This window comes from Phalacrocorax aristotelis, chromosome 15 (assembly GCF_949628215.1).
Source record: "Phalacrocorax aristotelis chromosome 15, bGulAri2.1, whole genome shotgun sequence".
NCBI lineage: Eukaryota > Metazoa > Chordata > Aves > Suliformes > Phalacrocoracidae > Phalacrocorax > Phalacrocorax aristotelis.
In genome coordinates, this window is record NC_134290.1 from 1,341,914 (window position 1) to 1,367,905 (window position 25,992).

Sequence of the window (25,992 nt, forward strand, 5' to 3'; positions counted from 1 at the left end):
TCACTGGGATTATCACTTCTGAAGAAACCTGTGTAACGGGGCCAGCAAAAAAGGAGGAGCTAGGATAATAAACAGCTGCTACAATTCTGTTTTGTCAATCCCCACCCCAAGGGGCATCTATATTGGGATCTGTTTCCATCTTCCTTGGCAATATGTTTTTTGACAAGTTTGCTATTTTATTAATATGTTCAAACATTACAATAGCTGGGCAGCTCTGCATCCTTCATATGTGCCTTACTGCATGTAAATACAGTACAAATGCGCCTTTTTCATATCATCCATCTCTGCAGACTAATGAATCAAGTTTTTCCCCTGTGAGCATTTTTGTACAACCTAACAACATACTGTGAACTAGGAGGTAGTCATTTAATAACAGTGTCACTTCCTCGGCTTCATTAGGTCAGTTGTATGCAAAATGAGGGATTTCATGTGTCCCTGTACTCCCTACTCTCAATAACTTAAAGTAGAATATTTTGTAAAGCAAATTTAATCAGATAGGCTGTGATACTAATAACAGGTGCCAGAGGAAGGAGGACTATGGGGAAGAGCATATATGATGGAATCTCTTTACATATAGCTCTTAAACTTTTCCAAACATATACATTTTTTTTCTAGTGAAGGTAATCTCTGTATAGCAAATTAAAACTCATTAAACATAGATTTATTTTTCTTAATTAGCTTCTGCACATTACTAAGTTTTCTGAGGAGTCTACAGCTGAAAAAATGACTTTTTTAAAGACACAATACAGTTTAGCAGGGAGATTCATGTTAGGAAAAGTGTTTTTGTATTAAAAAAAACCAAACACTCTGAACTTGCTGAGCCAACAGTTCCCTAACTTCCCACACCTACATCATATCATTCTCCCTCATTTCAAAATTTGAAACTTTTTTTACGTCATTTTAATGGTTTTGCATGTCCTGCAATATTTTTCAAGTGTTTTGTTGCTCTGGAGTATATCTAGCAGGACAGCAGCGCCGAACAGCGTGCCAGGCATGCTTGTGGCTTTCTTTTGCTGGATAATGTAATGAAGGTGACGCATAAGAGTCTGCATGTATGTTGGCTGAGAGATCTATGTAATAGCGTAGTTATGAATAATGAGCCTGACAACTAGAATGATAACCGCTGTCAACCTGAGAGCCAGTGAAATAATGTTCTATGTGAAGCGACTGACTGAGAAGGACACCATCAAGCTTAACATATAATGGATAATAAGAACGTAACAGCATGTACCAGGTAGGGATTTGTTGGAAACCATTCAACTGTGTTACCTGCTTTGTAGTGCAACTCTTATCAGCTATTCAGACCTCAGCGGTTTAACAGGCCTGTAAGAAAAGTTGTAAGTATCCTTTTATATTTCAATCTGTACTTGGAACTTTAGTAAATCAGGAAGTCAAAGTATGTTTACATAAAATATTTAAGACCTGATTAAAATGGTGCTTGCACTTGGAGTTACTCTAGCTGAGTAATGCTGTGAAGATAAAATATTATTGTTTGTTTTTAATAAAGATTTGTTTGAAACTAGTAGCATATGTGTTATCGTATATTAGTGTAACAACTGCATACAGTCTTCAATTTTTGTCTCCTTGCCAGCTGAGGTACTGATCCTATTTTCTATAGACGTTTCTTTGGGTTAACTTGCCTGTCCAAATCCTTTGTCTGGCGTGTTACATATGGATATTTCATTATAAAATATGCTTATGCAGATTAATAGAAACAGCAGCTCTTTGTTGTCTAGAAAGGAAAGTTAGTCCTTACAGAAAAAAAAAATCTGGGAGGCTGAGAAATAAAATGCAAAATTGTTGATCACATGGAAGAAAGGTCATTTGAAGTTAGCTTTGAGTTTTGAACAAATTAACTTTTCAGCCAGCCATTTTCTAATCCATTGATATTTCAGATTCTCATTTGGTTTTAAATCTAGATGACTTGCAAATGATGTCATTAGGAAGAGAGGATAACTTTTCTTTAGTTTTATATCTACTCCTTATAATGGCGGCCTCTAGGTGTTTGTATCCTTTCCTAGAAGAAATTCTTAATTTGGTCAGAGTAACAAAGCAATATTTGTATCAATGCATCTGATTGCATAGGCTGCAGCATGCCTTCCATTATTCATTTTGCTTTCTCATCCTGCGTTTTTTAATGTTTTTGAGGCAATGAGTCTTTCATCTGTTCCAGAGGAGGAAATTGTTACTTTCTTTTTAGTCTCATTTGCTGAATATACTCAATGTTGAAGAGAAATCTGAAAAAGGTCAGCCTTATCTCTAAGGAGTTCAGATTTAGGGTTCAAAGCATCTAAAAATACGTTATAGTATGTTAAAAGTCTTACACGTTTTTCCTCTGTTCTGGGCTTGTTTCTGCTGGCTCATGTGCCGAGACATGAGCTTTCCTCACGTTCTTACGCTGCTTGCCAGCGAGCTGCAGTATGTTAGTATCATTACAGAACGTGATGTTCAGCTGAAATCTCTAAACAGCGCCAACTGCATGAACATGGTATTGTTGCCAGAATCAGTAACTAATCTTTTTGTTTTGGAATTTGTAAACTACTTGTGTGAATTTCATTGATGTCTGAAAGGTGTGGAATTTTGTTTTGTATGGGGGGGAAAAAAAGGCTTAACAGCAGCATGTTGGATGTCTTTGCCAATGATTGTATTTTGGATGCCACTTACAGAAGTGCTGTTGCATTGATGTTGGAGAAGGGGGAAAGTCAAGTCTTCAAATCATTTATCAAAAAATTAAATTGTTTGCTGTGGCTGGTGGAACATCGAACGGTTTGGTCTCTGGAGATGGAACATCAAATGGTTTGGTCTCTAGCACAGGGAGAAAAATGTTCACATTGGTGTAATCGATAGAGGCTTTTGAAGTGGAAACAGCATCTCCCTGGATACAAACCAGAAAGAGTGTTCCCACTGAGGGTTTTGGTGTGGGAATTTGCGAAGCTCTGGTGAAATAGCTGAGCAGCTTTGCTAACTTAGAACCAAAGATGCGGTGGGAAGGGAGTTACAGGCTTTAAAGCTAAAGAGTATAATTGGTCTCTGTTCAGACATTTCTCTTGAAATAGTGATGCCAAGTTGAAAGGTTGTAGAGTTTTTGTAAATTAAAAATAAATAAAGACTTTATAAACATTTATCGGTTCTAAGTTATCCCTGTCCTTTACTGAGTATTGTTCTTTAGAGTAGAATATTTTCTAGAATCTTAACTGTAACTGTAGTGGCTGCCTTGTTTGCTGTTGGGCTCTTTTTCTCCAGTAAGAATAAAGCTGTTTTCATATTATAATGTATTCTAAGACACAGAATTTGAACAGTGTTTTAAATCACATATTCAGGAATGAAATGAGCAAAAATATTATTTGGTAAAACAAAGTGTGAGCAAGAATTATTGGGCATTTTTTTGCAGCATCATAGATGAAGAATAGCTGAATGCTTTTAATCTCTCCACTACTTAGAAGTAAAGCTTCTCCCAGATCGCTAAGCCATTACGCTTTGTCTCTATGTGTGCCTAGAAATAGATTCGGTGTTTACTGAATTCTTTTAGTTGTTAATGCATCCTTTCATAGTCAAACCCTAAGCCTGACATTGGTGGAACAAGATAGTCCATTGTTTTTGATTCCGGGCTCATCCATGGTAATGATTGTTGTGGAAATGACACCAGTCAGTATCTGAGAATTAATTCCTTTGGGCATTTTCTCTGTCCGGTAGTGACTTGTGCTTATTGCTGAGAACCTTCAGGCTGACTGTAATACAGAAAGCAGCACGGTCTAATACCTCCTTATCCCATTATGCCTGAACATATTTGTTTTCTCAGATTTTGCAAGGGAAGTACTTCCCACCACTGTGATGGCCCTGTGCGGCTGTCCTGACGCATAGTGACAGTGCTATGGTGTGCGTGTATCTCACAGATGACATGCAGGGCTTCTGTCATGCAGGAGCAGCTTGGTAGTTCTCAGTAAGAAACAGATGTTAATACTAGATGTAATTTTTTCTCCTGTGTGGTGACCTGTATTACAGGAGAAGTGTGCCTATTATCCTGTTTACTAAACCTACGCTAAAGCAGCTTGTCATGTCCTTCCCTCTTCCAGTTAGCTGCACAATTTGGGGATTCCCTAACTAATTATAATGAAAGCTACAGGTTGTTCCCCAGCAACTGATTGTTCTGTATAGTAACAACACAGAAGATCCGATAGTTGGAAACCAATGATAGTGCTTTCAGGCAGGTCATTTTATATATTTTGAGGAAGAATGTTGGAGGGATGGGGTGGGTAAGGGATGAGGTTAAAAACACAGATGATCAGTTAATCGGCTGGGTTTCAGTAGCTTGGTAAACTATGATAATTGGAGTACTTACGAGCATATATATTACCTCAGTTGACATCCCTCACTGCACATAATAGCTTTTCCTTTACCATGTAGTTCTCTTTCCTGAAGTCTGTGTTTTTTTCTGTTACAGACAGGAAGAAGCTTCATACTGCGCCAGTAGGGCAAGTCTTCCGGCTGCGCCCCTTCCATGTTCTGGTAGCTACAGGTGGGGGATATGCAGGATACAGAAAATATGAGGATTACAAGTTGGAACAGCTGGAGAAGAGAGGCATAGAGGTGCCTGTGAAGCTTGCGAGCGAGTGGGAGGTAAGACACTTGGGGCAATTTTGCTTCTGCCATGTTTGATGCAAAGCTCCTTTGCTTTCATTCCAACAAGGGAATGTTTAATTTGTCCTCTACTGCCAATGCATTTATGACAAATCATGGAACTAAAGTTTCAGCCACTTAACTGTCATTCTGGCTGAAGTCAATGTAATGATACATTAGGAACTGCTGGTGTCTCCTCCATCTTTTAGTACGGCTGGCACTTTATTTTTTTTAAATACTTGTCAAATCAGCTGTAGAGGGAGTTATTAATCAAGTGATTGTATTACATATTTTGAATAAAAACATGTCTGGTAGGCATTGAATTGTTCAGATGGAAGTCATGTAGTCCAACCTCTTGCTTAAAGCAGGGCCGACACTGAATTCAGACCGGGTTACTCAGGACTTTGTCCTCTTGGGTCTTAAAAATTTCTAAGGACAGAGATTCCACAGTGTCTCTGGGCAGCCTGTTCCTACAATGGCTGTATCTCCTTTGAAATATTAAGTATATTGTACAACTCTGTGTTAAGCACAAAGTATATGTGGTATTCTTCCAAACAGCCAGGTGAGTGCCTGCTTCAGTGCCCTTTCTGAAGGCAAGGAGTTAAAAATCATAGGATTGCAGGATTGTGTAGGAGATGCTTCAGTACGACCTTTAGCATCCCAGTTACTTTGCATTCCTGAGCACACTGCCAGTTTGTGAATGGTTTGGCCACATGCCTGTGGGGGACTAGGCTGGAATCCCTAAATTCATTTTCACTAGTGACCCAAATCAGACATGATCCAGACAGGCCAGATGCTAATAGCTTGGGCCATGATAGCTCCTGAGAATTTGTCTGTAAATCTGTCTTCTGTTTATTCATTTCCTGCTGAAGCTTATTTCAAGCAGGTTTTATGCTCTAATTAAAAAAGACTGGTAATTGTGCATGGAGTATGTATTTAAAAAGGTAACGTCAATTCAGTTTTAATATGCGAAAACAATTTTTTTTTATTGTTCATACTTTTAGGTATGAAATTGGGTAACTTGTTTTCTTTCATTATGCTGATAAGCTGGTTTGTTATTATTTGATGGTTATTATTTGGTGAAGCTACGAGTGTTGCTTTCAGTGAAACAGCTCTAAAAGGTTTGGGTTTTTTCAGTGGGGAATCACACAAAAAATTTCAAACTGATAAGCAGGGCTCCAAATGCAACAGATACCACTGCTAGGAGATGCTAAGAAGGTCTCCTAGTCCTTCCTGGTATGCTTAAGTTCTGTTGAATGCTTCTCTGGGAGGGAAAGGAAGCTTTGCAGTTTTGAGGAAAAAGAGAATCTGTGTTTAGACATTGCAACAAATATTCCAAACAATGAAAGATTCAAGAAGAATAAGAGCTGCATTGTTCCTTTTATTCGAAAGTAGAGTGCCTTTTTGCTGACCTATTATTTTCCATTATTATGTGTGTTACACCCCTGGAAAGCATACTTAGGAGCGTGGAGTGTGGAAAGGAGGGGCGTCATCTTGTTTGTAGAGGAGAATAAGCCTTTGCATAGGCAAAAAGGCCAAGTGCAGTTTGAATGGGCTTTGAAAGAGTAATCCAGAGCAAGAAACTGCTGCAGGTGCTCTCTCTGCCGAGGCTGCTGCTGTGAAGCTCTGATTCCACAGTATTCACGTTCATGGGAGAACAAGCACCATGTTCCACCTGCCGGCTTGGTGTGTGAGGCAGATTCCCCTGCTTCCGAGCAGAAGACAGGGATATGAAAGAGGTAATCGTTGTCATGTTATGCAAGCAGAGAAGCTCTCCCTGTTGCAGAGGACCTGCATGTCCTAGGAGTGTGTATGGTTTTTGATGGAATTAAAAAGAGCATACTCCTATGGTTTTGCTTTGTTCATACTTCATAGAGGAACGGGGCAGGGGGAAATGAATCTGTTTTAAGTCAAGTGTCCTTTAAGTTTTTCCACAGGGAAAGGCAAAACATTGTTTCTTTAGCAGAGACCTTTTCTTCCTGTAATTTTCTTAGAGACATTAGGTAGCTAATAGCTTGAGCCGATTAACGCCTTAGTGTGTCGCCCACTGTGAATACCAGCGAGGATCAGCTTTCATTTAATTAGATGAGGTAAAGCAGAGGGCTTGGAGAGAGACAGATATTTATCAGAGGGATGGGAGCTTATTGTTTCAAATCCTTGCTGTCACAGGACATTTCCTGGCTGGAATCTGCATGCATAGCATGCCATTCATGTGCTAACTAGAGGCACTTTGCCTCTTCTCACCTGGGCACTGGGGCAGTGGTGGTATGGGATCAGAGAATTAGTCGGGGAAACCTGGGCCAAAGAGTGTGTGTGGCTGAACAGAGTGACCAGGTGAACAAGTTTTCCTCTAGAGAAAGGAACTGCTTGTAGCTGACCTTTGCTTCCACGGTATGTTCCGTCTGTGTAAGCGAAAAGCGGTGACGTGCAGCAGGAAGAGCGCAGTGAACCTCTGAGGGAAGTGAGCTGTGGTGACGTCTGAGGGCACAGACAACAGATTAATACCCGATTCTGTCCTGTTTGAACCTCAGCTTATTGTCACAGGCCACAGTTTTTAAAAACAGCATAATTCAGTGTGGAAGTGCTTGAGTATAGGTTTAGGATCTTGATTCTCAGAGGTAAGAACAATACAGAAGGTGCTTTTATTGGCCCAGAGGAGACAGACATTTAGTGTTATGGTAAGAGCTGTGTAACAAGCTCAGGAAGAGCTAATTGTGGAAAATCTCTGGTTATTTTTTTTATCCAACCTTGGAAGAATGAACCATAACCTCCAGTTGGTTGGTCTGTCACTCTTCACTCTTGCTCCCATGTTCAGAGTTTTATTTGAGCAAACATGCAATTATATAAAAATGTCTTGTAGTGTGGCCCAACACACGTGGCAAAGATGGTCAGAAAAATGCTGAAAGGGGTGAAATTTCGGCAACATCAAAATGTGTGAATGGTGTGATGGTGTAAATGTATTTCTGTCCTGTCCTGGAGAGGTGAACTGAACGAAGTCAGTTCTGACCAGAACCTGACCCGTGAGGTGACTTTCCGGCTGTATCGGTCAGTTCTCTCTCCTACACCCTCCTGAGCACCTCGCTGGGGTTACGGAGCAGCGGCCCTCGGCGTTTCAGGAGCACGTTACAAGGCCGCCGTGTGCTTTCCTGCCCGCGGGCCGGTGCGGGGGCGCGGCGGGAGGCCTCCCGGGGCGCGGGGCCGTGCCCGGCACCGCCGCTTCCCGCCCGGCTCTCGGGACTGCGGGTACCCGCGCCCCCCGGAGCGCCCGGCACCCCCCTGCGGCAGCCCCTTCCCCACCCCGGCGCCTTCTCTCCCGTCTCCTTCCCGTGGCCTGGCTCCTCCTCCCGCGGGGGCCGGGGCCCCGCAGGCCGCCCCGCCAGTGGCCGGGAGGCGAGGCGGGGGAGGGCCGCCCGCGCCGCGCCTTAAGGCCGGGCCGGGACCGGCGGGGAGCGAGCGGGAGCGCGGGGCGGCGGCCGGGCCGGCGGCGTCTCCTGCTCGGCCGTGCCGTGCCGGTACCGTGCTGCCCGGAGGTAGGTGGGGGCCCGCCATCCCGGGCCCTGCCCTGCCGGAGCGGGGGCCCGCCGGCCCGGGCGCGGGGCTCCGGGGGGCCGGGGCGGGCTGGCGGCCCGCTGCTTTGTTCACGTGTCTTGAAAACTTGCTGCGGGCGGGCGGCATCGCCCGGCGGGCCCGTGCCGGGGGAGGGCGGGGAGCCGGGCCGAGGGGAGCGGGGCGGCCGCCGGCGGGGACGCGCTGCGGGCCGGCAGGGGCCGGCGGCTGCGGCCGGCGGGGCTTCCTCGGGCGCTGGAGGCTTCGGGAGGGGTGTTCCAAAGGCTCGGCCCTCTCGTGACTAACCTCCCAGGGAATTTAAACAAAATCGGGTCTTTTGGGGCAGCGTTATCAGGGTTCAGAGTCCGGCGGTGCGGTTCCCCCGTGGCAGTCCCCGGCCGTGGGGCCCCGGGAGGATGTAACGGCCGGGAGCTTCCCTTAGAGACCCCTCACAGACAGGGGGTTGGCTTTACAGGCACCTTAAGCTGAAATATGGGGGGTGGTGTCTTAACCAAGAAATGGAAAACACTACTGCAGAATAACGCAGTGTGGTTTAGTTGTCATCAATTTTCATGCCACTTTACAAAAGTAAATAAAACTTTTTTTCCTTGCTTCACAGAAGAGGTCTTTGAGACTATAAAACAGGCTTTTTGCACAGAATTCGGGTTTAAGTTTAAAAAAAAACCACCCAACCATTTTATGGCTTGCTTAAAATACGAGTTCTTCCCCTCCCCCCGCAACTAAAACAGCGATGTAAAATTAGAGGAAAACGATCAGAAGTTTTTTTTTCTTAATAAACTGAGAAAAAATACAGAAAGCCTTATTCTATGAAAAGTAAAGAATTTTAGAAACTAACGGTAGGTAAAGCAGGGTGTGGTACATTTCATTAGGCCGGCACCGATAAATCCACGGAAAGCAGTACAGTTGGCCAACTCTTCCCTGGCCAAGCTGGAAGTGAAGGCGCTACTCGAAATTCACGTGGCCTTGGCAGACGCTAAGCCTGTGCTCGGGTTTCCCCAGCAATGTGAGCAGTTTTGTCATGCTCTTTCTCGGAGTTCAGGAGCTCCTGGCGGGGTGTTTCTCTTGCTGGGCTGACTCCGGAAAAGGTTGGGTGGGAGCGGGGATTACGAGTCTGAAATTAAACAGATACTGCTGGGAAAGGAATGGGGCCTTTAATAAACGGTCACGGAGTACCTCTCCCCTGATTGCAGGGCTTTACTTTTGCTGGTACTTAAATAGAACACAGCATTTGGATGCATAAGGTGCATTTTTTTTAAATAGTAGCTCTGTTACCAGACGTAGAAAGTGTGACCAGAGGGCTCTGAGCACTCTGGCTAGCACATTCCAAGCCTAATGATTCATGCTTATGTTTAGAAGGTTTGAAGTTCAGTTGCATATTAGTCTTTCTTGCTAATTCCTTGCTGTATTGTTTTTAAAAACTTGAGGGAAGGATTTGAGGTAGTAATGAAAAGACAAGTAATTAAATGGGGCTGCTGGATTTGATGCTTATTTGAGCTGACAGAGCAGAATGGTGTTGCACAGCTGGCAGATGAGCAGTTCTCTATTAGATAATAATTCTCTAGGGATCTATACCTCCTGGTAACAGCTGCTTTTATTTACCTAATACAGATTCTGGGCGAGTTCGGCCAGGTGGAGGACTTTGGTACTGATGTCCAACCTCCTACAAACCAACAATCGTAAGATTCTTGTCTAAGCTAACAACACAGGCTTTGTGGCACTGCCTGCATCACAAGAAGTCCAGCTATTGAGATACCATTATAGGAGTTCCTTTGTCATTAGCTAGTTGATCAGCAGTTCTTTTTCCTTTCCCCACAGAAAGCAGGTAAACTTGGGGTGGGTTTTTCATTTCAGCCTTCTTACACTGTAGGAACACTGTACAGGGCGGTGCTGGGGCAGCTGCAACAGGGATGGCAGCTTGCCATGTATGCCAGCGTTCAAGCAGGACTCGGGTATTTACATCTTGGTGAATATGATGAGGTCAGTAGAACAGCGAAACAGGTGATCTTACTCATTTGAACTCGGTTTTTCAAAGAAGTCGAGGGAAAGGAGCTTTTAACACCAATAATTTCTTCCTTCCTGGAGAGGAATCTCTCTTGCACCACGTTTTTTGTTTTGAACTGAAGGGTGGCAGTTCCTGCAGCACTGCGCTCTAGAACATTTCGGTATCCATTTGTTTTTAGGGAGCAGGTGAGCTATTTAACTTGGTCCATGCTTTCACAGAATCAGGCTTGTTCAGTCTAGAGTATAATAATTCTTGGAAATGTTTCAGGGGATAAGATTGAATTTCTGCTGAAAGAGCTTGTGGGTTTACCTCCCTTATCCTTAACGGAAAAGTGCTGAAGAAAATGTAGATAAGAGTTCTGTTTGCTCTGCTGTCGTTCTGCAAAGTCATGCACAGGCGAAGCTCCTCAGAGATCAGACCTTAGACCGGGGAGCAGGGTGCCAGCCTGGCCTGCGGGAGCTGGGCATGGCCGGGCGCTGCCAGCGCTCGCAGGAGGGCAGCCTGCGGGTTGGGGTGCGCTGCCTGCTGCCGCCTGGCCTTGCCAGTGCCCAGCGAACGAACTCTCTCGTTTTGTGAAGATGCACGTTCAGTGTGAAAGGATTTTCATTTTGGTCTGCTAAAGTGCCTTTTGAAACAATGTTGCCAATTTACCTTGTTTCTAGTTAAAATTTAGTATTTTAATGGTGATTTCTCATGTTCCTGGCAGATCAAGAGCAATAGCTCCCCTGTGCTCCTTGTTGCATTTCTTTGATTTTTGATGGGATTTGGGTAACTGCTTTCATCGCTTTACTATACAGATGGCTTCGTTTTTGTGGTGTAGGAGTTTCTTGTGCCAGCCAGAGAAAGACGGAATGATATTTTCAATAGGAAAACAAAAAAAGTTGGCACAGGGCTCAGGGAGGAAGGAGTACATTTTGATTGCTTTCAGTTGATCTTAAATTTACCTTCTTTCAATTAACTGGATTATTTTTTTTTTTTTAGATAAGCAATTGTTAAAATTCAGCTTGAACAACAAAACACACGCAGGTCTTGGAACTTCCTGAGACACAGAATATCATATTTTTCCATATATATACACACACGATATATTTACCATTTTTCTTCCTGAAAAAAAAATAATGTTCTAATGCAGGGACTCCAGAGGTGTTTCTAGGGAATATCGGTAATATTTGGAGTTGAAGGCCAATCAAAATACCTAATTCTTGCTAGAATATTTTCCTTTCGAGGCCTGAGGGGCGGGTATGGCATTAGCTAGTTAATTCGAGCCTTTCCTGCTGGCCCTCCAACTTCTCCTGCCTCATCCTTAGTACAATACGACCCTTTCCCTCACAGTGGCGCACCAGTGCTCTTTTTGATCTACTCTATTAAGCATACAGCTTTCATGGTGTTGAGAGAGCTTTGGAAAACAAGGATTTTTCTTTTTTAAACCCAGACTTTAAGAGACAATGTAAGTGACATGGATAGCCACTAGACAGCTAGCCCCATAACTGTTCTGGGTATTTGGTTTAGTCTTGAGGTGAGGTGTAGCTAGCTGACTTCCACTTTCTGAGCCAGGGGTCTGGTTTCAATCTGGATCTGTGTTGGAGATTTTGTGTGCAGGGTCAAAGAGGGTAGTTTCCCCCTAGGTATGTTCAGAATGCTCAGATAGAAATACCACAGCTTTTTGTCTTTAAAATACAAACTGAAACAGCCTCCTTTACTCATGTTATGTATTTTAGTTCTACTGGACGCAAAATCTGTGACAGTACCAAGAGTCACATAGTAGATATGTTAACACTTCTTTTATACCTGATTCTTAAGCTGGCCCTAGAACTGGCTTACTTCATCGCATATCTGGGTATTAATAGAAGAATGTCCTTTACCTGCCCCCTACGTGAGTCTTTTGAGATGGAAAGAGACTTCAGGAGATGGATGTTGGTGTCTGGCAAGGGTTGTAAAATAGAAGGATGTTCTTTTCCCATTTTCTTCTTTCTAAGCTGGAAGTTAAGAGCAGGAAAGGATTTTTGGTGCCCAGCAGTCCAGAAGTCTTTTAGTGGCAGCTACTGCACTGCAGAATTGAAGCTGGAAGTTATCTCCTCCTCTTCTCCACCCCACTCCTCCTCCCAGCCTCGGATTCAGACTGGCGCTGGGGTTAGCGGTGCAAGGCCAGCTGGCAGCTCATCTGACTGTAGTGCATCACTGCCCAGCAGCCTGAGACTGCAGGGTGTTTTCTGGAGAGTTGAGTTTCAATGGCCACCTTGACTAGCGAGAAGCAAGGACTGCTTATACGGACAGCTTGTTTTTATCTTGTGCGGAGTCGGCTTTGTAGTGGGATGTTGAAATATGACACAATGCCTGTTTGTTTGCAATAGCTGCAACTCTCGTAGCAGAGATTCAAGTGGGAAACAGAGGGGGAATCCAGAGACAAACCAGCGGGGGAATTAGGAACTGTGACGCCGTGTCCTCTCTCCTGTGCCGAAGGAAGCAAAGGAAAAGAGGTAGAGGAAAAAAGACTGAGCCTTGCAACCAACCGTCCACCCTGACGATGTGTCAGTCAAACACCCTGCAGGGACCAGATCTGCACACAGGGAAATGGTGAGATGCTATAAAGCTTTATCTAACCCCCCACCCTCTTGCTACAACCTCCGCAAAGTTAAAATTCATGTCCGGAGGCTGCGTTCAGGGAACGGTGGCAGCAGCAGCTGTGCCGGGGACCAGCACCCACAATTGGAGAGCCCAGGCCCGGCTGGCTCTGCCGGTGGTACACCAAATAGGAGAACTCGTTTCAGGTACTGTTTAGTATTTTCTGCTTCTCAGGAACGGTGACTGAAGGGAGGGAGGATGGGAGGGTTTCTGGGCAGAAGGAGCGACGGCCATCTGCAAAGCTTTTGTTTGGCCTAATTACTATAAAGCTCCTTATGTATTGAATTGGCAGAGAAGGGCATGCTGTTATATGACAAGGGGAACAAGGAGGCTTTCATTCCTTTCTTTCTACTCTCCATCACTAGGAGAACAGAAAAATTAGCGAGGGACTGCTCTGAAACCAGGCCAAGGCAGCGAGAAGCCTGAGGCTCCGGAGCAGCGAGCTGCCAGGACGCAGCTCTGCGGGGATTGGTCTATGAGCGTCTGCAGTGAAGGGGGGGAGAGCGGCAGGAGGGGGAGCAGGACCTCAGTGCTCGGTGCTGCCAGCCCAGCAGCCTGGCTTCCACCTTCACCAGCCCTCGAGCAGACCGAAGGCTGGTGGATGGGGAGGAAGAATGCGAAGTGTCCCTTCTTATTCCCATGTCGAGTCAGTCCTGCCTCCTGCTGAGAAAGCTGGCTTCAACTCTGCTCAGGCAGCATGAAATCTCCTCAGGGCTTTTTTTTTCCTTTGCATTGTGATGCACAGATCGTTCTGGTTTTTATTTATTAACTCTTGGGAGAAAGAAGTTGTGCTCACGGCAGAAAAATCTCTGAGCCAAAAGCACCATCTTGCATCCCAAGATGGTGACAGTTGTACCTGCCTGCATGATATTTTAATTCTGATCCAGGTTTTGAAAAGAGCATGTGGGCAAGAAAATTTCCTTTTGATTTCCCAGCTTCTTTCCATCTTGGAAAGATGTACACAGTATCTTAGAGTTCTTCCTTCATATCATATAACCCACGAGAGAGCAAGGTGTTCAGAGCAGCCAGAGCGTACTACTTCCAGGCTGTGTGCGTGCCTAGCTGCATCCGGGTCGCAGGCATTCTGCCTTCAGCAGTGCCGGGAGAGCAGTCTCTTAGCCAGGCTTAGTCATTACCCAGAAGATTTGGATATTTTGCCCTCAGGTAGGCACTTTCATTTGATAATGTGACCTCAGAAGTGCAATGGTTTCTTCATGAGTAGAAACCAAAGAATAAATGGGGACCTGAAGTGTCTCTCCCAGACCTCCTGCAAGGGTCTGAACTGAGGCCCATGATGTCCGTTGCTAATAAGATGAGCAGCTTTTCTCTCCAAGTTACAAGTTCAATCAATGTCTCCCCATGGCCATTTGTGCAAAATGAGTTTGCTCTCAGCCAGGACATCTACATCTCAGAAAAAAAAAAAAAAAAAAAAACAAACAAACCAAAACCATAGATGCAGTTGGTTATGAGGCAAAGGAGTTGGTTATTGGGCTATGGGGACTAGATTATCTTGTGGCACTAGCGGTATCAGCTTTGTCCACGTGTTCTCTGTTCAGAACCAGGGTACTCAGTGAAGGTTTCAGGACCTGGAAAGATGTCTTTTGGAATCAGTTATTTGTAAATTGTATTAATTAACTCAGGAGTGCCACTCCTGTGGTTTCTCAAGTAAGTGTTTGTTTCCTGAAGTTAGTGAATGAGCAACAGGTCTGTGTAAATTGGACTCTGAGGCACAACCTAGTCAAGATGCCTTCAACACATGAACCCTCTGAGGGACCTCAGTTTCTGAAGTTTCAAGGATTTCTTTCATCAGAGTATCTGTTCTTTCCTTAATGTTGCCCCTTCATAGAGTTCTCATTAAAAGTCCCAGCGTCACAGATTCCTGGCCTTCAGCTTATGGCTTGCTGTCTGCTCTGGCTATCCCACTGCTGGGGATGTAATCTTCTGATATTTGGAAGAAGAACCTTTGCTTGCTCTTATCTCCGCTGTAAACTCTCATTTTATGTTGTTAGTTAAATGAACCGGCTGTGACACTGTTTTCAGATGTCACCTGCAGGTGATCTTGCCTTTAATTTTTGAGGGTGTTGCTCGTAAAATATGACCTGTGAGAGTGAATGCTGGTTTTTTGGACAGAGGATTTTTCTTTTTCTGTTTGTTTTTTTTTTTTTAAGGTAAACTAGTCTGCTTTTGGGAAGGGGAAGAACTGACCAAAATAAAGGAGCAAAGACTTGCAGAATCAATGTTTAAGAAAAGATTAGCAGGAGTAAATCATCCCCAGCTATCAGAAGATGGTGGTTCTGAGGCTGAGATGGCTGACCCTCTTATGTTGTGTATGTAATCTTTCAGGTTGCAATTTCCCCAGCTGGCCCTGAGGCGAAGGTTGGGCCAGCTAAGCTGTATGTCTAGGCCTGCTCTGAAACTCCGTTCTTGGCCTCTGACTATTCTCTATTATCTTCTGCCTTTCGGTGCTCTTAAACCGTTGACCAGAGTGGGATGGAGGCCTATGAGCAGGGTAAGTGTGAGCAGGTCTCTCTTGTGCTTCGTGTCTGTTAGCTGTTTTATACCAAAGGGAGTGGGTAGCAGCTGGCCGGAGAGATCTGGAACGTAGAATGGGCTTATGGTCACCAGTACGAAAGCAGGAGTTTTTACTGTTCATAGCTGTGCTGACTAACTGCTTTGCAGACGAGTGATTTTCTTCAGTAGCAGATAATTTCTCCTCTAACGGTCTAGGGTTGACCCAGGAGAATGAACAGAAACTTTTGAATTAATTCAGTCACCTCAAAGTATCAATAAGGGAGACCAAAGGATTTCTCCAGTTCCCTTTCCTGGCCACGTTGAAATGGTCTGTTGCTTTGTGTCACTCTTGCACAGAGAGGGTTTGCTCCTCGAGCTCTTTGAGAATTTGCGATCCAGCCTGTCCAAATGATACCCAAGGCTCTGCTCTGACACTCCCGAGAGCCGGGTGTAGGAAGCCTTGCACGCGGCTGTCCTCTGCACCTGTGCGATTTCAGGATGCAATGCCACACAAATACTTCAACTGAAAACTGCAACAAAGTTGTCGTTAAGACTCTTTCATTGAACAGCTGTTGTTTGATCCCATCAATGTGAAAACCAGGCCCTTCTGAAGAGAAGGGGCTTCTAGGAAATCTCTTGACAATTTTTATGATTTTACAGTAATATCTGCATATTCTCAGGATTTGTGGGAAACGGAGCAAAATTTTAGAAATTAATACTGTATAAGGCACGTCAAATAAAATGGCAAAACATTTTTTTCTTCAGTACTTCAGCATATATAACCTAAGGTACTGCTGATCCGGAAGTTTTCATCTGAAGTACAATTAGGTTGGAGTTTTCCTTCTGAAATATCACTGTATTTTAATATGATGTGGGATGGTGATTTGTGAGTGACACCTTAATTCACTGTATCTGACAGGATGGACAGGCTCTCAGTGTGTGCTTCTGTTTGTGTTTATGGCTGTGTTTTGCAAGACTTAGTTATGAAGGATATGATTAATATTGAGAATAAATGATGACTCTCACTAAGAGAAAAACCTTTTAGTTGGGAGTGTAGCTGAGCTGCACTGTTCAAAGAAATTGTACCAGATCCAGCAGGTGACTACTTCTTTTGGCAAACTGCCCTCGGAGGGTTCAGTTCCCCTGGTCTGCACCCCCCACCCTACCCCCTCGATCACGTTGTGGTCAGACGAGCTTTTTGGCTGCTACAAAGTACCACAAGCCCCGGAAGAGTTACCTGCTGGAATTACCAACAGGAAGACAATGTCGCCTGCCCAGTGACATCAACAGCATATGCCTCTTACCAGCATGGTTTCATTTCTTCTTGCTGCTAAAACTTAGGCTTTGGTGTAAGTCCAAAGGTACATTTCTACAGGAATAAAGGCACTTAACTCTTGCAATCAGCAGCTCCCATTGCTGTGAGAGGAGTAAGGCTCGCATAGGCTTATACCGGGATAGCTGCGTCCACATGGATATGTTTCTTCAATTGTACCAGTATCATTGGAGCAGTATGACACTGGGATGTGGCAAAAGCCCTCATTAGTAGATGCATCTGAGAAGCATGTCATCAAACACAGAAATTATTTTTCAGTCACCTTTCATGTGGTTATTCACAAAAATTAATATATTGGTAGTTAAGCCCTTCTGATAAGTGTTCTACAGTGTGTGAAATGTGTCTCTTTTTTTTTCCTGTAAGCCTCACGTTGGGCAGTTTCCAGTAACTTGAATGTGGAGCTTCTGGCTTCAGTACAAGGTTATAGTAAGTTTCATCCTGTCCTTCATCTGCTCTCATCTGCGTGGAGGGCATGAGGATGAAGTGCAGGGTTGATTTTTTGCTGACTTAACACCACACACAGAGCAGCCTTTAACCCCCTGAATTCAAGGGAGTGGTTAGCAGGAAGAGTTTGATCCTTTCTGTTGTATGGGGAGAAGTAAGAGAAAGCCATCGGTGGGAAGAATGGAATGACGAGGTGCAATTCTTCTTTCTTTAGGTTGCTCTGTACAAATCCGTACCGACTCGACTGCTCTCACGAGCATGGGGTCGCCTGAACCAGGTGGAGCTGCCTACATGGCTCCGGAAGCCGGTTTACAGCCTGTACATCTGGACATTTGGAGTGAACATGAAGGAGGCAGCTGTTGAAGATCTACATCACTATAGAAACCTCAGTGAATTCTTCCGCAGGAAGCTGAAACCACAGGCGCGGCCAGTCTGCTGTTTGCACAGCGTGGTGAGTAAAAGGAAACGAAGGCTTTGCACTACACTACCAGCTTCCCCCCGCCCCCCAAAGGAACATGTCTGCTTTTTGAGGAATGAACAAATTCCTAAGGTGTTTTGGTTTTTTTCTCTTTGCTGTAGATTAGTCCCTCTGATGGAAAGATCCTGAATTTTGGACAGGTAAAAAACTGTGAAGTGGAGCAAGTAAAAGGGGTCACCTATTCTCTGGAATCCTTCTTGGGACCTCGCATCTCCACAGAGGAACTGCATTTTAGCCAGGGTGAGTTCTGCATCGGTTCTGCATTTACTCTGCTCTGCCCTTTCAGTGTTCCCAGAGATTGAGAAATTAGATTAAGAAATTAGATTACACTGGGGTTTTGGGTTTTTTTCCCCTCTCTTTTCTCGCATTGTCAGGAACAAGACTAGGTCTGATTGTTTTGTTTCATTTGGGGATAAACATGACACTGTTCTAGTTCTTCTTTCTCAACAGCAGCTTTATAGTGTCTTGTCTGGCTTGTTCTGATGATCTGAATTTAATTTTTTGGTCCCTACAATTGACACCAAGATCTGCCACTACAGCGCGATGACAGCGCTCCTGCTGTCAGACTGATATGTGCCCGAGCACCTGGCTAGCAAAAGTTGTATAAGCTGCTCCGTAACGAGAGTTGTGCTCAAGTGCTGTACTTCTAATGACTTGTGGCATTGCTGCTCTGCTGCACCTCGAGCACCGTCTCCAAGGCCTTGCGTTTTGATGAAGGCAACACGTTTTGCTAAACTAGCAAGGGGACTGGGGAGACCGAGGACTGCAAACAGTAGGATTATTTTCAGCATGAGCACAAACACAGCTAATACATTTTATAAAACTAGGGACTCTTCGCAAATTCTGTTCTTAAAAAGGTTGCTCTGAGTAAAAAAACTGTTCTGGAAAGGGGAGCTTTAATAAAAATTCTGTTTCAGTAGATGTCAGTTTCTGCTCTTCTGTTCAGGGAAGGGAAAACTCCAAAATTAAGGAATTTCCAAACTTACTAAAACAATACAGGATGTAATTTTCTTGTAAAGGGAAAAAACAACTTTCAAGTATTGGATTCCTGGACAAAGTGTATCTTTTTGTAGCCACAACAATACACGTGGACTGCATTTAGCCCTCTGCTGGTTCTGATCTAGCCCGCTAGTGCTGATGTAGACTGCTCTGCTATGGGAGGTGACAGTGTCACAAATACCTTTAACCCCTTTTTCCCTGTGGTTTCTTTGCAGCCCCACCTGGTAACTCCTTTCAGCAACAACTAGTCACAAAGGAGGGGAACGAGCTCTATCATTGTGTGATCTACCTTGCACCAGGGGATTATCACTGCTTCCACTCACCCACTGACTGGAGAGTGTCGCACCGACGTCACTTCCCAGGTAGGTTTCTGTTCCTAAAAAACTAATGCGGAGCAGCTACGGCAGGAAGCACTGGCCTGGGCTGCTGCTGAACGAGACACGCCAGTGGAGCAGTTGTACAGTCACGTGGTAGATAATGGTAGAAAAGTGATTTGTCATAAATGGTCATGAATTTTATAGTAGTGTTGTTTACCAGAACAAATCCCATATACAGGGTGAAAACAGTAATATTGCATTCAAGCTGGTTTAGTTCTTTGAAGTGGCTGTTGGCGCATGCTGACCTGCCTTGTTCCCACACTTTGCATCTGACATACAGATAGTTCTGCAGATCAAACAGTTGCCTAAAACATGATCTCTTCCTGTGCACGGCAAAGAAGATGCAACTAAGCAGTTAAACTCCTGGAGCTGGGATCAGACGTTTTTGGCCTCCTCTTTGCAGATCATCATCCTCTAGTTCAGCAGATAACAAAATGTTTTACTTTCTGGTATCTAGCAGAAACCAAGTACTTGGATTTGGTTCCAAACACCATGACAGCGAGACACTAACCTGCTGCAAGTTTTGAGAAATCTGTCAAGTTCCAGATTGAAGCTAGGCCTTGACTGAAACAAAGGAGTATTGGTGAAATGCTGCTATCGGATTGAATGCAGTGAAGCAGATGCACTTTATAGCTAAAAATGTGTGTAGTGAATATACCTCACTAAGCTGCTTTAAGGACTATGTAGGGATTTAAATCTTTGAGGTTCTTTAATATACTTCTTTTCATCTGATTCACCTGATTGGAATTTCCCAGTCAGCTCTAGCTGATAGCGACTATCTAGCTAGATAGCGACTTGGTTTTCAGCCACAGACTCAGTGACCGCTTCTGTGCGTTTACCAAAGAGAACTGGAAGGGGCTGTTCTCATGGACTCAATAGTTAACCACTGAAACCTGTTTCTAAGCTTCTTAAAAATTCTTTAGCTTCTTTTTAGTAGCCTGTAGCCTTTTGCTAGGTGGGTCTTATGTGCTTATTAGAAAGCTTCTTTCAACTCTGTCAGGACTGAGACTAGGGACTAGCTCTGCTGTTGTCCTTACCCTGATGCCTCTGCAGGGCCTATTGGATGACAATTAACAGTAGCTGTCACTTGTGAATTCGTAGATGACACTGGTCTGAAGTTGGTTGGTTACATCTTTGGTAGAGGAATGGCGTCAGGCAGTGTGGAAATGAGTCCCTGCCACCTCCCTTTGGTCGGTGTGACTGATGCTAGAACAGCCTTCAGCAACGACAGATCCTTAATGGCAGGCTTTTGCGGTCAGGAAACGCAGTCAAGGGGAAGCTGTAGATGGGAAGAAGTGAAAGCCAGGGGAGGTGGGGGGTACCAGTCAGCCGGGACAGAACCATTTCCGGGTGTGAAAGTGTAAACCTGTTGCTCTTTAATGGAGAGGAGCGTAGATGGTGCTCCACACGGCATTCAAGCCTTATGCTGAAGGGTCAGCGTGGTCTTTAGTTTCCCTGTGACTGTGCCAGTTAAAATGGAAAGTAATATCAGCCCTGCCCAAGTGCGCTGATCTTTCTGGACAGAAGACTAAAGATTACGTCTATGGCCCCTTTACTACAGCCTTGTCCTTCCTTCACTCTGCCTAGCATTCGCCTCTCTTTTTACAAATAAGTGACAGAATTTCTTGCTGGATCAGCTATGATTATACTGAAAATACTATTCAGATGGCATTACAGTACTGCCACAAACCTGACAACTGAACTCAGGTTTTTTCTCCCTCTTGCAGGCTCTCTGATGTCTGTGAATCCTGGAGTTGCTCGGTGGATCAAGGAACTGTTCTGCCACAATGAACGGGTCGTCCTTACAGGTGACTGGAAACACGGCTTTTTCTCTTTAACAGCTGTAGGAGCAACAAACGTGGGCTCTATCCGCATCTACTTCGACCAGGTGAGCAATACAGTAGTAGGCAGCTTTTGGGTTTTGATGGTTGAGGTTGGTATAGTATAATAAAATAAAATTACAGACAAAATTTTTAAAATCTTATTACCCTAAAATGAAGGTGTTTCACAATACTGATGTTAAGGAAGTCACCTCCAGTATAATTTTTTTTTAATATTCCTATCACACTTTTGAATTGTAAGTAAGTTCCTGCCTTGAAAATGTCTGGATAGCCACAGTCTACAGCTGTGCTAATGAATACAGAGTACTGAAATCCTCAGGTAACAGTTTCTTCCTTCTCTGCACAGGACTTGCATACCAACAGCCCCTGTTACTCTAAAGGTTCCTACAATGACTTCAGCTTCATATCCAACAACAACAAGGAGGGAATCCCCATGAGGAAAGGGGAACACTTAGGGGAATTTAACTTAGGCTCTACGATTGTACTGATCTTCGAGGCACCCAAGGACTTCAAATTCCACCTCAAAGCGGGACAGAAAATCCGCTTCGGAGAAGCACTGGGCTCTCTATAGAAACTCAGCAAGAAGGTTTTCTACACAAAGGGACTCTTGTCACACCACCGAGTGTTTCACTTAACAAGGATGTATCACTCAGCAGGACCTGGGTGAGGAAAACAGATGATGTCATTGCTATGTTAAACTATATTTACATGCTGCTGAAGGCAGAAAGAGAATGGAATGACCATGTATGTATCAGGTACAGCTGCCTTTAAAGATGTTGCCCATGGAGGTTTCTGTCCCACCCTGTGCCTGTAGTCTTTCATGTTCTCCCCCCTCAACGTGCCACAGGATAATTATGTTCTTAGAGCCTGTAAGTCCATGTTAAGCCTTCCTGGGCTGTGCAGGTGCAATGGGGAAGGGTGGAGGTAGAGATTACCTGTATCTAAAGGGACATTGACAGGCTGAGTCAGACCTTGTACCTTAGAGCCGCAACATCTTTTTTTCAGACCTTGAGTAAAGAATGTGTTCTCATATTTATTTTATTCTAAGACACTGCTGACATCCTTACATGAAAGGCAGCCTGTGGATGCATAGAGCACCAAACAGTTAAATTGGCTACTGTGGCTGCGCAGTCCAAACTAAACAAAACGTACAACAGACATCAGCACAACGAATTACACTCATCCAGATTTTCTGCTGCTAGTCAACTTTAATTCTTGTACCTGACATCGTCCCCTTAAAAATGCACTGTGTTTTAAACCTGAAAACACTATGTCTACATTCCGTGTGATGAAAAATCCCAAGATGACTAGTTTCCTTAACAAAAAAAAAAAAAAGCAGGTGAAACTGTGTGTCCTGTTCCTAATCCATGGTTTTATTTTGCTGTCCAGGCCTTAAAGATTTTATTTGTGTGAGAGTTACTTCACTTCTTGGATTATGGGGTTAGAAGACATAGGGGCTGTTTTTCTTGTGTGATGCAATGAGATGGCAGTCAGAATGTTCTTGCTATGTATCTTCATTGTTGCTTTGTCACTAAATTTTTGAAGAACTAATTCCTCTACTTACAGAACAGTTTCAGATACTTCAGGACCAATTTTTATTGCACAGTGAAATGCCCTATGCACTGACTGTGTATGAAAATATTACAGATCTTTGAAGCAATCCTGCGTTGCCTCCCAGGTGCCAACCTGGCCATCCTATAATGGACTGGCAACAATTTCATGTTATCTAAAATATAAAAAGCCCCCACACCTGCTCTAATTTCTGCCCTCATACTTAATGCCAGGAATGTGCTGGGGGCTGAAGGGTCTATGCTGAAGCTACATCCTACAGCAAAACTTGAGCCTCTTTGTAACTTCATGTCAAGAAGAGTTAAAAATCTGACACCTTGGAGCTGCTGCATGTGGCATTACGTGGCACTGCCAGAAACTGGTGCCAAAGTGAAGATGAAGAATTGAGTTTTAAATCAAAGTATCGATTGTTTTTTAAACTGTTTCCAGTCCAGGCACTCACACATCGAGAACTGATGTTGCTGTCCAGAGCTTGTTAGAGTGGACATGCTTATGAAACCTGCCTTTCTGCTCTCTGAAAGATGTCTCATATTGCTTCCTTGCTTGAGCCTTGGGTGTGTTTTCTGCTACTTCAAGGAGATGCTAGGCTTTGACCAGCTCTGATTTCCTAAAGAAACACTTACCTTCTTTGTATGCACTGCAGAAAATAGAATATAATTTTGTTGTACAAATGTCCTGTATGCTTAGCTTGTCATCAGGAAAAACAGGATGATAAACTGCCTCTAAGTGATGTAGCCCAGCCCTGACTCACATGGTGGTGGCTGTTCAGGTGACAAGCAGGAGAAAATTCATTTGGCTCCAAGAGTCAATGTTTCCTCACTTTACAGGGGGAGGAGTTTGAAAGCTTGAAGTGGCTCTCAGCCACCTATCTTGTTAAACTTCTTGGCATTAGCAACTTTACTCCTGCAGCAGTGTATTACAGGTTACAGAAATGTGCACTTTTTTAAACCATCGAGTCTAAGGCAAACATCAACTCCACGTGGATAAAGCTACAACTAGCCTGTTGCCTGAACTTCAGCATCATATTAACAGTAGAGAACAAGTTTGTTCCAGTGGATGGGAGAGCAGACACCTGAATCTCTTGCCCCTTTTCCGCTGGGGCCTAGGGCAGCCAGACACAGCCAAAGCAACTCTCAGCTTTAATTTCTTCCTACTCAGCATCATCATCCACAGTATCTGAAGGTTACTGTAAGGAGGACAGGTTACCTGATGTTTGCTTTATTAGAAATTGAAGGAAGAGGAGAGGATTCAGCATGCAAGTGGCTGTTGTTGTGATGGTCTTAATACTGTGCAGAGGTAGATTAACAAACATTACTTGTTATGCAGTGGTTGGCAACGCACCCTGGAAGTGAGAGCAAAGTTCCTAGAGGGTACTGATAATGCTGTGAATTTCTCCTGCATGGAGAATCCATTTAATTCTTCAACTGTATCAGTAGCACGGTATTTTTGTATGTCAAAGTGTATGACTTACTGACATTAACTCATTTAATTGCAAACATTTTGAAATAAAGAATCTTATCAGTGTTGCTTATCTTTCTGAAATGTCAGGGTAACCTAAACTAGGTATTGTGAGTGCAGCATGAGGTATGTTTAGCTCCTGTTTGGTTTTTAACCAGCTGTAGTAACAAAATAAACCAAGCAAAAATATTTAAGTTGATTTATAAAATAAAGCCATACGTAGACTAAGAGAATGTATACATCTCTTCCATCCTCCCCTGCTATGAAAACGGCAAAAAGTCCTCCCTGTGAGCTGGAAGATTGCTTCAGATGCATTATATATCCAGAGCAACCTTGATATCATGCAGGCGGGCAACCAGCTTCTGCACGTGATGTCTCTCTTTTAGTTGTGCTTTGGCAAGAGTGTTGATCCTCACCTGCAACTGAAAGTGGAGAGAGTTGTGTAAGGTGTTTGTACAGCAAGACAATATTTACTCTTTTTGATGGAAGAAGAGTGAATGAGCTCTGGCAGCCTGTATATTGTCCCACTTAGGAACCATTAAGTGATGACTGAAGCCAGCCAGTGCCAGAGGTGATGGTACAGCCCCTACACCTGGGGCTGTGTGAACTGTGGGACTGAGCAGTGCCCATGTGGTCACTGGAGTGTAGCTACGCTGTCCTGAGGCAATGACAGAAAACTAATTGAGACTGAAGCTACTCAGGGCTGCGCTGTAGCTTGGAAATAGCCTTAGAAAGGTCTGTTGGAGCTGGAGACACGTTTCTGAGCAAACAGGAAGATGCATTTACACCACAAGTCTGTTCTGGTCAACAGCCCACTTCTGATTACAAGTGTCCCTCCTCCTGGCCTTTTAATAACAGCTGGCTATGCAAGTCCTCACAAGTGCTACCAGCCCTTAGTGATAATCACTTAAGTAACTTCAGTGAGTTTGCTGCTTACATACCTGACGCAATTCTTCCTGAATGCCTGGAGCACCGTCTTGGCCCTCTGGCTGCATGCTCGTGTCTAGCCACGTCTGTAGAATCTCTGCCTGCTGCTGACAGGACCTGATAAAAGGGATTAGAAGGATTCCTATCCCAATTAGGAGCTCAACAGTCTAAGCCAACTTAGACCTGCAACTGATGCTTGCAATAAGAGCCAATGTTTTGTCTTAAACCAGTGAATGATAAAAGTCTTTAAAATAAGAAAAAAAGGATGTTGGAAAGCAAAGCAATGTGTCTGAAAGCTGTTGGCTCCATTGCCTACTCCCAGTTCCTGCCTTCTTCCTTTCCTGACAGTTGGATCCTCTCCAAGACCCATTTTCTTTTAAGCATCTTTGTAAATGTCTTCTTGTTGTAGTAGAGAAGTTGTCAAACCCCAGCTGTATTTTTTTAATTGACAGTTGAAAAACCTGAGTCTTCACGCCTCATGATAAAAGACCTAAAAGCTACATTTCAACTACTCTGCCAAGTCCATTTGCACTGCCTTCAGATTACACCCAGTTATGCCTTTGTCACGCTTTCTCCCTAGCTGCCAAAGGTAAAGTTAAACCACTTCCTGACTACAGAAGCAATGCATGTACTCTCTGATGCCTGGCATAAACTCGTAAAAGGAGAAAAAAAAGTCTAGAACTTTTCTCTGCTTCATTCACAGTTCTGCTGTGAACAGAGTGGTTTTCAAAGCAGAGTCATACAAAAAAAATGCAATATTGAGTTGACAGCATGCAGAAAGGCTAGCTAAAGGGGCTTTGCAACATACTCAAGTTCTTGCTTCCTGCTGTAGTAGTACTGCATCTGCTGTTGGATACATCGGAGTTCAACCGCCAGGTTTCTCTGTAACACCATTTCTCTGGAACTGTGCTCCCCTTCTTCCCCTTCAGCTGAACGGGAGATACAAGCACAAGCAATAGAAGGAGAGCAGGCTTAGGCCGTTTCTTCTTACCAAGGAAAGTCAGGTTAGTAGACAGGAAACCAGGAACCCTCCCAAGTCCTTGTCAGTTTGCCACCTTGCGACATGTGCCTTACCCAAGAGATCAGGTACAGTGAGAGGGCAGGAGTCCCAACAGCATTACAAGCTCTCAAGACTCAGTTTACACATTTAAAAAAAAAAAAACAAAAACACCAAAAACGCTCTAGTGAACAGTTTAGTACTACAAACGCTGTTTTGGCCTAGTCATGATTTAGTCCTGTGAAACACA

The 25,992-nt window shown here is 44.1% G+C and overlaps 2 protein-coding genes across 14 annotated transcripts in view; one reads left to right on the plus strand and one right to left on the minus strand.

Annotated features, from left to right (window-relative positions):
• PISD (phosphatidylserine decarboxylase) overlaps positions 1–23,886 on the plus strand; it is a 28,360-nt gene extending 4,474 nt beyond the window's left edge. The window contains exons 3-11 of one of the 8 annotated variants that reach the window (XM_075110110.1): positions 4,442–4,617; positions 12,538–12,760; positions 12,838–12,954; positions 15,152–15,317; positions 17,311–17,547; positions 17,676–17,814; positions 18,789–18,935; positions 20,678–20,838; positions 21,138–23,886. In XM_075110110.1, coding sequence (XP_074966211.1) covers positions 12,711–12,760; positions 12,838–12,954; positions 15,152–15,317; positions 17,311–17,547; positions 17,676–17,814; positions 18,789–18,935; positions 20,678–20,838; positions 21,138–21,362 — 1,242 coding nt within the window. In that variant the 5' untranslated portion in view covers positions 4,442–4,617; positions 12,538–12,710 and the 3' untranslated portion in view covers positions 21,363–23,886. Of the gene's footprint in view, positions 1–4,441; positions 4,618–8,059; positions 8,148–9,792; positions 10,007–12,196; positions 12,761–12,837; positions 12,955–15,151; positions 15,318–17,310; positions 17,548–17,675; positions 17,815–18,788; positions 18,936–20,677; positions 20,839–21,137 lie in introns of those variants that run through there. The other 7 variants (XM_075110111.1, XM_075110107.1, XM_075110115.1 and 4 more) reach the window with 7 other exon arrangements.
• Positions 23,887–24,003: 117 nt separating this feature from the next.
• Positions 24,004–25,992, minus strand: part of SFI1 (SFI1 centrin binding protein) — a 30,451-nt gene continuing 28,462 nt past the window's right edge. For all 6 annotated transcript variants that reach the window (XR_012663194.1, XM_075110093.1, XM_075110096.1 and 3 more), the window contains 3 exons: positions 25,554–25,674; positions 24,760–24,862; positions 24,004–24,240 (listed from right to left, as the gene is read on the minus strand). Coding sequence is in view for 5 of the 6 variants with exons in the window: in XM_075110093.1 (XP_074966194.1) it covers positions 24,133–24,240; positions 24,760–24,862; positions 25,554–25,674 (332 nt within the window). In the remaining variant the exon portion in view is untranslated. The remainder of the gene's footprint in view (positions 24,241–24,759; positions 24,863–25,553; positions 25,675–25,992) is intronic.